The sequence below is a fragment of the Anolis carolinensis genome, chromosome 3 (genome assembly GCF_035594765.1).
Source record: "Anolis carolinensis isolate JA03-04 chromosome 3, rAnoCar3.1.pri, whole genome shotgun sequence".
Lineage (NCBI taxonomy): Eukaryota > Metazoa > Chordata > Lepidosauria > Squamata > Dactyloidae > Anolis > Anolis carolinensis.
The window spans coordinates 54,093,835-54,109,507 of NC_085843.1; the positions used below are offsets into that span (position 1 = coordinate 54,093,835).

Genomic DNA, 15,673 nt, shown 5'->3' on the forward strand with positions numbered 1-15,673 from the left:
TTTCCTCATAAAAAGTAAAATGAATGGATAAGAAGGCAATAACAACCAGCAAAACTCAAAAACTTGTCTTGTGAAATTTCAGGCTTATTTAGATCAATCTGGAGTTCATCTACACTGCAGAATTAATTCAGTTTGACACCAGTTTAATCGTCAGGCTCAATGCTATGGCATCATGGAGGTTGTAGTTTTTCAAGGTCCTTAGCCTTTTTTGCCCAAGAGTACTGGTGCTTCACCCAACTACAATTTCCAGGACTCTATCATATAGTCTAGGACGGTAAAGGTAAAGTTTTCCCCTTGACATTAAGTCTAGTCATGTCCAACTCTGGAGGTTGGTGCTCATTGCCATTTCTAAGCCGAAGAGATGCTGTTGTCCGTAGACATTTCCTAGGACATGTGGCCAGCATGACTGCATGAAGCACCATTACCTTACCACAGAAGCGGTACCTATTGAGCTACTCACATTCGCATGTTTTCGAACTGCTAGGTTGGCAGAAGCTGGGGCTAAAAGCAGGAGCTCACTCCACTCCCTCGGATTTGAACCACCAACCTGTGTCACCGGGGGCTCCATCGTATAGTCTAAATCTACATTAATTTGATGGTGTAGATGCACCTCAGAAAAACCCTGGAATGACATCACCCGAATTTTGGGAAGGTTGTGTTTTTGACACATAATTTTGCAGTTTCTATGTGAATTGAACAAGAGACATATTGACAATCAGTAAGATGGAAGACTGTTTTTTTCAACAGCTCTTACTCTAAATTGGGCATTGCCATTTTGAGAAACACGCCATTAAGAAGTAAAGCAAAAACATGCCTTAAATAGGCAGGGAGATTCTCATGGTATTTCCTTTATCCCTCCATTATACTTCCAAACAATAAATCAAAATAATTCTGACACAGTGCTGACCAGAATAGATCTTCACAAAACTATTCTCAAACATCATAGATCCCAGTATACACAAGTGCATATCTGTTGACACTGATATGTTCAGGCACACTGACACACTTTATACAGATGTCTTTAATTTGGGCAAAGATATGTGGCATGAGCTTGATAAATGACCCAATCTATTTCTAAAGTCATTTGTTTGGTGCTCTAAATGTCACTGTATGAAGTGGAATCCATACAATGGAATTATTCATATGTGCATCAGTGTATTATTGGCTGTTGGTTATCAAAACCTTTGCCAATAGTGAGATTATGACTTAAGCAGTTGTGATCAGGTTTCCATCTAGAAGTAGAGCTGAGAGAGACACTAGCATCTGACCACTCTGACCGTCTCTACTTAAATCCGCTATTAAAGTGGGGAGAATGCAGGAACTGAAAGGGATTCGCATTTTGTAGTGAAGTAAACGCAGAAGCCGACATCCTGTTTTTGTATAGAGCCTGTGCCTTTAGACCCCCTCTAACAATACCAACAGGAAATGAACATGAGCTGTATTTAATGTGGGAATTTTGCTTTTGGCCCAAACCCGGGCTAAGTATATCTCAAAAGATCTTTCTCTAGCAGAATGAATATTGCAAGTCTTGGGGGACTTATCTACAGGAAGTGAAATCATTTGGAACTGTGTGTACTATTGACAGCTTTGATGCCATTTTGCAGCTGTTTTTGAGGGAATGTAAGCACAGTCACAAAGTATAGCAGAGGTTGGTTAATTTCTGAAGAACAGCAGATTACTTTGAACAGAAGCATAGTGTTCGGGCAAAGTTAAAATGTTTTCTGCAGAATCCATCATAAACTATAAACAAACTACAGGTTGTTGCTAGCAGATTTCTGCAAATGGGTGGTGTTCAGAAACCTTTGGCTGTTGCCAAATTTTTCATGACCCCAAGATTGACCAAAGGGGACCCCATTTGGGGTCGGGACCACCAGTGTAAGAAGCAGCGCTTTAAACAAACAAAGAGCAAATGTGATTTATGTTATATTTATTTAACAACAACAACAACAACAACAACAATAAATTCCACTGTTTTCAGAGTGTTTGTTTCTTATTTTCTGTCCTGATTTTAGAGTTTTTTTAAATACTGGTAGCCAGATTTTGTTCATTTTCATGGTTTCCTCCTTTCTGTGGACAATTTCAACAGAAAGGAAGCAATCATGAAAATGACAGAAAACAAAGAACAACACTCTGAAAACAGGGGAATTTCAGACATGAAACAATCAGGGCCAGCTAACCACCTCCGAACAGAGGATTCCCCCAGGCAGGAATCAGCCAGGCCTTGAACAGACAATAGTTCTTTCTCCCACCCTGGACCTTCCACAGATATATAAACCTCACTTGCCCAGGTTTTTGTTCTGTGTCAGGAGTGACTTGAGAAACTGAAACGTAGAGAGCATTGCAGTAGTCCAAACATATTGCAGTAGTCCAAGGCATGGGCGCAACTGGTGCACAAGTTTTAATTGTGTGAAGGTGCTCCTGGACACCGCTGACATCTGAGGTTCCAGGATCAGCAATGAGTCCAGGATCACCTCCAAACTGCAAACCTGCATTTTCAAGGGGAGTGTAGCCCCATCCAGAACAAGTTGTATCCTTATTCCCTGATCTGCCTTTCGACTGCCCAGGAGTACCTCTGTCTTATCTGGGTTTAATTTCAACTTGTTATCCCTCATGCAGTCGATTACTGATGACAGGCACTAGTTTAGGACCAGGATGGCATCCTTGGCTTTGGGTAGAAAGGAGTAATAGAGTTAGGTGTCATCAGCATAAATTTGACACTGAACTCAAAAACTCACTTATCGCTGGGGTTAGCGACCGCCCGCAATTAGTGGACCGCCCGCAATAAGTGAAAATCCGCGAAGTAAGGACACTATATTTATTTTAATATTTAGACTTTATTTTAGTAGTTATACACTATTTTAAGTCTTTATCAACCTATCATGTGTTGATAGATCACCTCCTTCTCCTCCCGTTTCCACTTGGGCTCCTTTTCTTTCCCTTTGGCTTCTCCTTCCTCCCTTCCTTAGGCTGTAAATTGTAATTTTTTATGATTTATAATAGTATTTTTTAGAGTTTATTGAAAAACCACAAAACAGTGAAACCGTGAAAAGTGAACTGTGAAGTAGTGAGGGAACACTGTAAACGTTAAACAGCAAGGGGGACAGAACTGAACCCTGAGGAACCCCACCGGGCAGGGAGTTGAACAGGTGCCCCTAGCACCACCACCTGGGTCCGATCCTCCAGAAAGGATCTGAGCCACTGTAAAACAGTGCCTCCTAATCTGCAATTTGTGTGAAATTTCAATACTACAGTATTTTGAATGACTCAACTATCAAATTGTGACAACACAGAAAAGCCTGTTATTGCCAATATCAAGCATATTAACTTTTTCATATGTAGTATAGGAAAAGGCTACATGTGTGAACCCTTGATTTCTCCAGTTCTTAGACAAAGCTGTAATAGAGGTCGAAGGTAACTATCAAATTCTGGGGAAAAGAGATTTTAATCTTAAAGGTTGTGACATATAAAAAGCTGGCTCAGTGCACAGTTTGACCATTGTCAGAAACTGCACAGGGATTAAATGGGCATGGAGGGGATCGTATGCATGAAATGATTAACATTATCCAGACAAGAAAGTTGGCTCAACTCATAAGACTGTACTGAAAAATAGTTCATACTTTATAGAGAAACTAAGGTTGCATCTAAACTGTAGAATTAATGCAGTTTGACAACACTAAGTTGTTGTCCACTTTGAGTCCCCATGGGGAGAAAGGCAGGGTAGAAATAAAGTTAATAATAATAATAATAATAATAATAATAATAATAATAATAATAAAGTGTCGTGGCTCAATGCTATGGAATCCTGGGATTTACCGTTTGGAAAGGCACTCATACTCCTCGGCAGAGAAGGCTAAAGACTGAGTAAAACTGCAACTTCTATGATTCCATAGTATTGAGCCATGGCAGTTACATTCGTGTCAAAGTGTATTAATTCTATAGTGTAGATGCACCCTAGGGAAGGTATACACAGAGTTGACAAATTGCTCTTAGTAATTCTGACTCCCAGAATTTCTCAGCCAGTATGGGCACTGGCCATTCTCACTGTGGGTCCAAAGATGTGTATTTTCAAAAAGCAACTTTCCCAAGCTCTAGTTATACCAGACCAGAACCAGAGACAGGTTGGTTTATCAGCAGAGCGGGCAACCAAGGCTCCAGAGAAAGAGGGAGGAAATGGGCTGATAGCTTGTTTCGATGGACATCAGAGGGACGCAATGGTAATCTTCAGACTCTATTGTGTAATGCCAAAATAAGGCCAAGATAATAACAATGTTATCCTGAAAGAAGGCAGACCCAGCCCTTGGTGGAATACTGTTATCTGGACACAGCTGGATCGGCTCAACTCTCAAAGGAAACAGGCGGACCAGAGAGAGGCTGCCTTTTCCCTTAAAGGACTGCTATTTGGCCAGAGGGAAAGGGTTATCCAGACAGAAATAACCTCTTTCAAACTGAGAGCACTTTGGGGATGTAGGGCTGGGCCCAGCTTGAAATATGTTGCTTCTAGACTTCTTTTTGTATTGCTGAAAAGAGAGAGCAGGAACTGTACCAAGCAACCCCGCAGCCTATTATGCAATTGCCTTGAAACATCTTGCGAAAGAGTGGCCGCATGCTTCCGCCTAGCAAAAGAAAAAGAAAGAAGAAACCGAAGGAGGATTTATTGTTATTTTATTAAATGTATTTTACTCTGATCTTCTGCCTTTAAAAAGATGTTCAAGATGACCAATAGCTAATAAAAACCAAAAGCATAATCAAATCAGTTCCTAAACCAACATATATATTGAAAAATTGTAATGCACAACAAAGCTACAAGATAAGCAATAAACCACAACATTATGAAATAATTCAACTTGCATTTCTTTCTAAAACACTGGGCAGAAGAAGAGGGAAAATGACAAACACTATGATTAAGGAAATATGGAAGATTTCAAGGTGTGTCTATTAGCCGGTCTAAGATTTTGGATCACATGATTTTAATGTTTATATTAGGTGTTTTAATGTTGTTTTATCTCATGTTTAATAGTCTTATTGATTTTAATGCATAGGTATATGTTTACTGTTTTCGACATATGATTTGGTTTCACACACATGTATGGCATTGAATTTCTACACTATTACGTTGTAAACCCCTTTGAGTCCCCCAAGGGGTGAGAAAAGTGGTATATAAATACAGTAAATAAATAAAAACAAATAAATATAATAACTACTCTCATTATTTCACTCATATCATTTGGCCTATCAGTATTCCTGTCCTGGTTTCTGTAATAATGGGAGAAAGCATGCTCTGTAGGTTATAGACACAGCCCCCTTGGTGCTCATCTCCATTTCTAAACCGCAGAGCTGGTGTTGTTCATAGACACCTCCTAGGTCATATGGCCAGCATGACTGCATGGAACGCACATTACCCTCCTGCTGAAGCAGTACCTATTGATCTACTCACATTTGCATGTTTTTGAACTGCTAGGTTGGCAGAAACTGGGACTAACAATGGGAGCTCACCCTCTCCCATGGATTTGAACCGCCGATCTTCCAGTCAGCAAGTTCTGCAGTTTAGCGGTTTAACCCACTGTAGACTCATATAATCCAGTTCAAAGCAGATAATGTGGATTATGTGCATTGATAAACAATGTAGAAGGGCCCCTAGTTTCAAAATCTGGACAACAGAATGCATGAGGAATCTTTGCAATATTTTACTTCAAAATTCTTGGCTGGCCTTAATGATGTTAGCATTCTTACGGTGTTTTGAATCCTATCTCCACAAGGCACTGTTAAACCTGTACATTTCATACAAACCTAGCAGATCAAGCAAATATTTTTCAGAAACAACAAATTCTCATGAAACTTGTCAGGCACAGCAATGAAAACACCTAATTTTCAGTAACTCTTGACAGTCATAGGATTATTTTTTAAAAAATATTATTACAAACTAAACAAGGAAACAGCGCCCCCTTGTGATCACTGAATGGAAAACATTAGGCAAAGATTTTTTTCCCCAGGCAAGTTGTGTTAATCAAAAAGGGGGAGCATCTACACCAGGCAAGGGCAAACTTGGGCCCTCCAGGTGTTTTGGATTTCAACTCCCACAATTCCTAACAGCCGGTAGGCTGTTAGGAATTGTGGGAGTTGAAATCCAAAACACCTGGAGGGCCCAAGTTTGCCCTTGCCTGGTATAGAAAGTACATATGCAGTTTGATACTATTTTAACTGCCATGGTTCAGTGCTATGGAATGATGGGACTTGTAGTTTGGAGAGGCGCCAACACCCTTTGGCAGAGGAGGTTCAAGGCCTTGTCAAACTGCAACTCCCAATGATTCCAAAGCACTGAGCCATGTCAGTTTTATTGGGGTCAAAATACAATGCAGAGGCACCAAGGGTCTCTATATGTCACAGCACCATTGGATGAATGCTTGTTATCCCTGCTTGGAGAAGTGTCTTTACTTCCAGAAATTTTCCGCCATTATTTTGCCATCATTGGCGAGCCTTGAGACCATTCTGCGAATCTATTCAATGATAAGAATAAAGCCCCTGGGTTGTTGCGAGTTTTCCGGGCTGTGTGGCCATGTTCCAGAAGCATTCTCTCCTGACTTTTCACCCACATCTATGGCAGGCATCCTCAGAAGTTGTGAGGCATATTGGAAACTAGGGCCCCTTCCACACAGCTGAATGGGATATGTGACAGTGTGGACTCAGATAACGCACTTCAAAGCAGATACCTTGGGATTTTCTGCCTTGATATTCTGGGTTATAGGGCTTTGTGGAAGGGCCCTAGGTCAGTGAGGTTTATAAAAAGATAAAAGGTAAAGGTTTTCCCCTGACGTTAAGTCCAGTCGTGACTGACTCTGGGGGTTGGTGCTCATCTCAATTTCTAAGCCGAAGAGCCGGCGTTGTCCATAGACACCTCCAAGGTCATGTGGCCGGCATGACTGCATGAAGCGCCGTTACCTTCCCGCCGCAGCGGTACCTATTGATCTACTCACATTTGAATGTTTTCGAACTGCTAGTTTGGCAGGAGCTGGGGCTAACAGCAGGCGCTCATTCCGCTCCCGGAGTGAGTTTTATACCAGTCTCTAATACGGCAGAGCACCATTGGCTGAAAATGATTATTATCCCCGCTTGGGGAAGTGTCTCTACCTCCAGATGCCTTCCGCCATTAGTTCGCCATCATTGGCGAGCTTCAAAACCATTCCGCGAATCTATTGGATGAAAAGAATAAAGCCCCTCCTCCAAAGTGTGTTTTGGTTCTAGAGCCGGGCTGCTATTGGACAAAAGTCGTGCGAGGGGGCGTGTCCTATCCATTTTGGGAGCCGCCCCTTATCTTCTGAAGCCACAGGGCCCTTTCCTCCTCCAAGACAAGAAGGAAGGCATTCGAAGGTTCCTATTGGCCAAGAGGTGCTGGGGGCGTGTCTGGGGGCGTGTCCTGCTCACTTTGGGAAGAGCTCATGTTTTCCTCCTAGGCAGAAGGAAGACATTCCGAGGGCTCCTATTGGCCAAGAGGTGCTAGGGGGCGTGTCCTGCTCACTGGGAAGAGCTCCTGTTTTCCTCTGGGGCAGAAGGAAGGCGTTCGAAGGGCTCCTATTGGCCAGGAGGTCCGCGGGGGGCGTGTCCTTCCTATCCCGGGCTCATCCGCTGCCTCCAAGGCAGGGATCCCAGTCTGTGAGGAGATGTGGGTGTGGGCGCTGCTGCTCTTTGGGGCGGCCGTGGGCCTGTCTGCGGGGATCCCTCCGCACGAGGAGGCGGCGCGGGTGGCGCGCTTCGTGGCCCACTCGTGCGACTGGGCCGCGCTGGCCACGCTCTCGGCGCAGGAGCCCCCCATGCGGGGCCAGCCCTTCGCCAACGTCTTCTCGGTCAGCGACGGGCCGAAGGGGTCCCGGGGAAGCGGGGTGCCCTACATGTACCTGACGACGCTGGAGGTCTCTGTGCAGGACTTGCAGGTGAGAAGGCCGTGTGTATAGTAGGCCAGGCATGGGCCAGCTTGGGCCCTCCCTCCCGGTGTTTTGGACTCCAACTCCCAGCATTCCTCACAGTCTCAGACCCTTTGCCGGCGGCTGAGGGGCAAAAGGAAGGGGCCTGAGGCTGTGAGGAATGCTGGGAGTTGGAGTCCAAAACACCGGGAGGGAAGGCCCAAGCTGGCCCATGCCTGATAGAGACAGTGCCATCACTTGACAAGCCAAACAATAGGACATTATTATTATTTAACTACTTAACAAATGTTGTTCCTGGTTTGACAGTGCTAAATCCCACAATATCTGCATTGAACTGGGTTATCTGAGTCCACACTGCCATATATTCCAGTTCAAAGAAGATTTCCTGTCTTGATATTTTGGGATATAAGGATGTGTGGAAGGGCCCTCAGATAATTTGGACAGGGCCCTTTAAGTGCAGGAAAAGAGGTTAGTCCAATAAAATTCTGTTTTCAGTTTATTGTTATTATTGTACTGTGAAGAACGCTAATAGATTGCTAGCTCATCTCATGTATGCATCATGAAATGCCATGATCCCAGTGTCTTTCTTCTGAAGCATTATAATCAGTTTTTAATTCTCCAATTTTAAAATAAGATTTTATTCTGGCTGAGCTCTGATGTGGATCAAATCACATTCTAGAAGAATTAATTTGTGTTGCTTATAAAATATGACTAGTTTTTGAAATACATTTGTACAGTGGTACGCATGCTAATGAAATGCCTTTAGGGAAATGCCACATGTTTTCAAAAGATATAACAACATGTCATTGCTGTTGACATCTTTATTTTTAACATCTTATCCATCCACCCTAAAGAGCCCAGGATAAAACACATTTATTTCCTGCGTCTTTTAACCTTGTATAATAGTTCCGTGTGGTAAGTGAGACTTAGGGCCCTTCCACACAACCATATACCGGTAATCCAGAATATCAAGCCAGAAAATCCCACAATATCTGCTTTGAATTGGTTTATCTGAGTCCATACTACTATATATTCCAGTTCAAAGCAGAAAATGTGGGATTTTATTCAACTGTGTGGAAAGAACCTAGAGTAGGGATGGATTGCAGATGTGTTGTTGGGGGATTAACCTGCCTGTTTAGACTATTTCCTAATTAATATTACACAGAGACATTCCTCGGAAGCTGTAAGTGGCTTTTCAGGCATAAGATATAGATGCTGTATAGGTACCTATATGCTTTTCCTTGTGTAATTAATATCAATTTATGGAAACAATTCTAAACCAGAAAAATGTAATTTATAGAGTTCATTTCCCCAGTATACTTACCATACTTTGGAAAGGCACTGGAGGACCTCGCTTAATCCCTTCAAGCAGTTTTAAAAACATTCTTATTAGAAGCTACTGCCAATCAAATAAGGCAAAGCATATAGGCATGTGTGTAGCATTTACAAGCTGTTTACCTTTAAAATTATTTATGTAGTGTGGTGTAGTAGTATGTATGTTGGGCTGTGACTCTCAAGACCAGCATTCAAATCCTTGCCTTGAATAATGATTCGCGCCCCCTCGATTGAAGGTTCTGACAGTGATTGCTTATTTTAACTGAATTGTCTTTGTCATGTTTTAACTATGTGTTTATTTTGCTGTGTTATTGCATGTTGTTTCACACTAATGTTGGAAACTGCTCTGAGTTCCTTTGGGGAGATAGAGCGGTATATAAATAAAGTTTTATTATTATATTATATTATTATTGCTTAGTCGTAACCTTGGGAAAGTCGCAATCTCTCAGCCTCAGGGGAAGGCAATCCAGTCCTCTGTACAAATCATGCCAAGAAAAAGCCCATGGTGGATTCACCATATGCCAGAAACACCTGGAAGGCACGCAAGAGCAACATACAATTCATATGGGAATCCATTGGAAAAAAAACATAAACTGGGTTGCTTTGAGTTTTCCAGGTTGCATGGCCATGTTCCAGAAGCATTTTCTCCTGACATCTTTGCCTGCATCTATGGTGAGCATCCTCAGATCCATAGATGCAGGCAAAACGTCAGAAGAAATGCTTCTGGAACATGGCCAAACGGCCCAGAAAACTCACAGCAACCCATTGATTCCAACCATGAAAGCCTTCGACAACACACACAACATACTGCCTGTTTTCCCCAACTTCTAAGGAGCAAAGGCAACATGGTATATTCCTTTTTCTTCCAAGATTCTTGGGAAGCTAAATCTTGAAAAGCTGGCTATGTAGTTATGTCTAGGGGAAACTGTTATTTGTTTGATCATTTATTTGTTTCCAACCAATGCTTTTTGAGGCAAGGTGGAGCTGACCTGATTCCAACCCTGTTCCTGGGGCCAAAAGTCAGTTTCAATGTCCAGGGTCTGGAACCTGCCGATTTACTGATAGGCAATTGAAAAAGCACAAATTCTTATGATTCACTAATAAAAAACCCGATGTTCATTAAAGCTAATAGGTTATGACAGTGAGGACATCCTTTCATTCAGTCACAGTGAGTAACTCATTGTCACTGAAGTGCTCATCCTTATCTAAATTCTTCCTGCTTCCAAATACAAAACATGTTTGCAGTCATTATTCATAAATGGTGTGCTCATTTGTAATGTCAGCCTTTTTCTTGAAAATGTCTGCTCTGGGCTTTGAGTCCTCTTTGGGAGAGATAAAGTGGAGTATAATAATAACAACAACATCAACAACAACAACAATAATATAGACAGGCAGAAGAGGGTCCTTTTATTCATGTCGTCTTTATCATTTCGCTTCCTGATTTTTTTCTCTAAGGAATATGTCTGTATGCTGTAGGAAAACGATACAGTCATCCAAAACAAAGCTGTGCATGCTTTTCATCTATTGTGGCTTGATTTGAGCCAATGCTATGTCTTTGCTGTAATTATGTACACTCCATCAACAAGCAGAACAGAACGGGGTTGCCGGAGGCGGAGTATAAAAATAAAGTTATTGTTATTATTAACCCCTAAATAGGGGTTCAAAAGATAAAAAGATAAAAGATGAAAAAGGAAAGGAGATAAAAAGGAAAGGAGATTCCTACAAACTAACTTACCATCTTGTCCTACTAAGTAGCCAGTTGTAGATTCATAGAACTGGAAGAGACCACATTGGCCATCCAGTCCAACCTCCTGCCATGCAGGAAAAGCACAATCAAAGCATCCATGACACAAGGGTAGTCACATGTAATCACATATAATACTTAGTCATGCTTTTTTTCTTGGCACCTAAACATATAACATTACTGCCAGGTTTGTCCTGGGTGTGCTAACGATCTCAAATGCCCCAGGATGGAACCTGAAGTACCATAGGATGGGACAGATTTACCGGTATCGAAGATGAATCTCTTATCCAGCAAATAATTGAGCTGCTGATTCCCTGCCCTTCTAAAGAATGCTGGAAATTTATGGCAGGTTTGATCCATATGTTGCTAGACTAGTTCAGATTTATAATAGTCCTCATACTTATTGGGACATAAGTAAAAAAGGCTGAGGAGGAGACAAAGACATTGGGATATTCTGTAATCCGAAATCCATATTAGTATAATACCTTTATCGAGCCAATTAAAAGGGCACAAAAACACTTGCAAAATATTGAAATTGCTTGATCGCTTCATCAGGTAAACGTTGCAAAATAGATGGCAGGAGGTAGAGATTTCAACACTTGCTCTTGAAGTCGAGTTGTCTGTGTTGTGTTTGGCATCTTGCCAGATGAAGACATCTGATTTTGTAATAGCCCTTTCGTAGGTGCTAACTGACACATATCCTTATTGTAAAAGGAAAAGGACAAGAACTCAAGGCTTTTAGTGTACAATGCAGGTGATTTAGCACTTCAGAAAAATAAGTCCTGTCAGTCTTCTCAATAGGCAGGCAGGTTTGATGAAATACTACAGCTCTTTGGTTATGCATTGAAAACAGACTTCTGCCTTTTAAAATAAAAACTATATTCGAGTTATCATTTTCTTTCATTTGGACGCTTCATGCTTATCTGGAAATAGCATGTTGTCTGAGTTCCATCTAATCTATGAAGCTAGCCTATAAGACGAAAGTACTATTTTATATTGGAAGTTATTGTTAAGAATTCTCCTGTTAGCAGTCAGAAATTGGTTGTTTTAATATTTCAACCCCAGATCCCTGTGTAGTTAAGTTGATATTATGCCAATCTATCAATTTCCTTCTCTTTTAAAGAACAAAAAAAATGTTGTGTTTGGTCTTCTTTAGGCTTCTAGGTCCATAAACCTGTTGCAGTTGTACATTGACAGCAATCATAAGGACCAACACATTTTTGCGACTCTGCAACTTACTTACGGAAGATTTGTCCTTCTGTGATGTTTTCTAAAGTTTCCCTTTGAGACTATCTGTCCTGTTGTTTTTCATGTTGTATGTAATGGGACATCTTTGTCATATCTAAGGGAAATCCTCTTTTTTGGAAGTTGGACCCAATGGCCCAAGTCTTTCTTCCGGAGCAGCAACCAACTAATTTGTTTTGTTGTCAGTGAGCCCTTCAATTATATGAGTATGGTAATTACATAACCTCTTAATAGTTTATTTGCCAAGCTGAACACATTCAGCACCTACAACCTTTGATCATGGCTTTGTCATAGTTTTAATTTGTTTTTGGGTGCCCTCAAATCTCTTCTGATATACGGCAACCCTAAGATGAACCTGTCATGGAGTTTTCTTGGCATAATCCATTCGCAAGTGGGCATTTGAATCTTTGCCTCCAGAGTTGTAATTCAGTGCTCAAATTATTACACCATGATGGTTCTTTTAGTTTTCGAATCTTGTTTGTATTCCTGTAAACATCTGTATAGCTGTAAGATTGTGCTGAGATGTTGTCAATTGTTCACTATGAGTTTTAAACTCATGCCTTTTGTTCATTGTATTTAAATATTTTTCTATGTATTTTAATATATGTATTTGATCAAAATGTGTTTTAATGCATGTATTTTACATAACGATTTATGATTATGTGTTTTTAACTATAAGGAAAGGCAGATTAGTAGTAGTAGTAGTAGTAGTAGTAGTAATAAATAATAATAGATTTCAGGATGGATTTTTGTTCTTGCCATAATGCATAGCAAACTAAAGAAACCTTTTAGTGTAAGATAGCATCTAAAACTTGATTGTTTATTTCTGCTTATTCAGTCACTTGTTTTCCTTTAGGAGTGGGAAGGAAGACCTTAAAAAGTGCTGTGGTCTCTTATCTGTTGCAATATGAGCAGACAGCTGTATATTCCACCATCACATGTTGTCCTGTGCTCGCAGATAACACTCACCAAATAATTGTGATTCAGCAGTTTCTTGATGCTGAGTAATATGAATATTTTCTGCTGTCATTAGTGTCCAGGAAGAAATGCAAAGTATTTGTTTTATATTAAATCATGTGCTTCTGAAGCTTCCTTTTTTGTCTCCTTTCAAACTTATCTGGTAATGTCCAGAGAGTTCACTTGGGCAAAGTTTTGGGTCTGTAAAAGGAAGAACATTTTCATCATCTATTGAGCTTTCCAGCCTTGTTACACAAACAAGGTTTTGTTTTTGTTTTTTTACAAAGAAAATACTCTACAGACATATTGTATCTTCTGCTGATATGTAACACCAACAATAGCCTCCATGTGAATGTGTTTTCAAGTCCCTACAATTATTTTCTTATATTTCTGACATCCCTTTCCCCACTTAATTTCAGGTGAATGCAAATGCCTCCCTAACCATGTCCTTAGCGCAGACGTCTTACTGCAAGAGAAAAGGTTATGATCCTCAGAGTCCCTTATGTGCCCATGTGATCTTTTCTGGGTTTGTTGAAAAGGTAAGACATAATATTTGTTATATGCACAGCTGTGGAGTCCTGGTAGTTGTAGTTTTACTAGATCTTCAGCTTTCTGTGTCAAAGATGCCAGTGCCGTATCAAAGTACAATTCCTGTAATTCCATAGCATTGATCCATGGCAGTCAAAGCTGTGTCAAACTGCTTTAATTCAGTGGTGTAGATGGACCCTAAGCTTTACTTGTCTGAAAAAGGAATTGAGCCAGCCTTCTCTTTAAGAGGAACTAAACTACAACTCTCATTATCCCAACAAATATGGCCATTACAACCAAAATGGTGTTCTGTATTTTCATACTGGTAGAAGCAAAGTTCTGAAGGCAGCATGCAACTTTTCTGACACTAATAGACACTTTCTTGGAATGTTAAACCATTGCTTGAAGTTCCAGTTTTGGTTCCCTGGTCGTGTTAGGAAAAAGCATGAAAATAGTGACAGAATATCCCAACATAAAAGAACTTCTGTGTTTGTTATACTCCCAAACTTTTGTTTATATAGTAATTTAATAGTGTTGTACTTCCATTACAATCAGTGAGACAAGTTAATTATGACTAATTTCAGTCCGTTTATAATTTAGCCTTTGCTAAATTAGAAAAGTACCTTCCTTGAGTCTGGGCAGGTTATTAAATTTAGGTGAGTGGCAAGTGACTCTTTGCTATAATGGCCTACTAAAGCCCTGATTGGCCTTTTGACAATGATCTTTGTGAACCCAGAAGGCAAGGATCTGACTCACACAAGTTTATTTTACGATGATTATATTTTAAGATACCACAATACTTTTTTTGTTTTCCAGTTAATACATTTGAATTTGAACAGCTAATCTAAATTTCCAAATAACTGGAGAGAACGAAGTGCAAATTAGGATATGCAGATAATGACAGTGCAATACTAGTATGTTTACTGCTGTGTTCAGTAGAGGTTATTCCAAGGATGTGCAGCTTAACCATTGTTATAAATAAGGACAATACTCTCCCTTTTGTAGCATATCTGGCAACAGCTATGAATCCAAAGCTGAGCTAGAACGGGCATGAGAAAACTTGGGCCCTCCAGGTGTTTTGGATTTCAACTCCTACAATTCCTAACAGCCTGTAGGCTGTTAGGAATTGTGGGAGTTGGAAGTCCAAAACATCTGGAGGGCCCAGGTTTGCCCATGCCTGAGCTAGAACTACAAGGCTAAAGGCCCTTTTGATTTGTTCAACAGCCAATGTCTGTTCCTGTCATATGACGAAATGCACATTATATGCTGTGTATTTAGACTACACGGCAAATAACCAACTTTGTTTCTTAGGTTCCAAATGGCACAGAAGCAGACTTTGCCAAGACAGCGTTGTTCAGCCGACATCCTGAAATGGCTTCTTGGCCACGAGATCATGACTGGTTCTTTGCAAAGTTGAACATCTCCAATGTCTGGGTCTTGGACTACTTTGGTGGAATCAAGACTGTGACCCCAGAAGAATATTTTAACGCTGTGCCCTAGTAAGTTGGTTGCAGTTTGGTTACACATTATCTTTGGGATTTTTTTTTTTACGCATATTCCTCCCAAAATGGGACTTTATGACTGACACACTTCTCTCAGGCTTTCACGTTCTGGATATTATTCTCACCAGAACCCCTTTCTTAAGTAAATAGGACTCATCCTATAGTAATTTATGTGAGAAAAGCCCTACAAAATTCAGAGGGATTGAGTAGGCACATACAGAATTGCATGGCTAATGTCATGTTTAAAAAACATTGCATAATAGGACTATAGAGTTTGATTTCCAATAAACTACTGCGTGGACTATTGTTAGAATTCATAGTAATATTAGCATGCTTTTACAAATCCCAAATGGTATACTTTACTGTTTTCAATAATCCCAAATGGCCTGCTTTCAATAGTGTTTTCAGTGTATTATAGCACTTTAAGTGTGCAAAACTGGAAATAA

General features: G+C 40.6%; 1 protein-coding gene across 1 annotated transcript; it reads left to right on the plus strand.

The window, feature by feature from the left end:
* The first annotated feature begins 7,584 nt into the window (after positions 1 to 7,584).
* On the plus strand, positions 7,585 to 15,225 carry creg1 (cellular repressor of E1A stimulated genes 1). Its single transcript, XM_062974933.1, has 3 exons — positions 7,585 to 7,925; positions 13,617 to 13,736; positions 15,037 to 15,225. The coding sequence occupies exons 1-3, from the start codon at positions 7,656 to 7,658 to the stop codon at positions 15,223 to 15,225; spliced, it is 579 nt and encodes a 192-aa protein (XP_062831003.1). The 5' UTR covers positions 7,585 to 7,655.
* Positions 15,226 to 15,673: the final 448 nt, after the last annotated feature.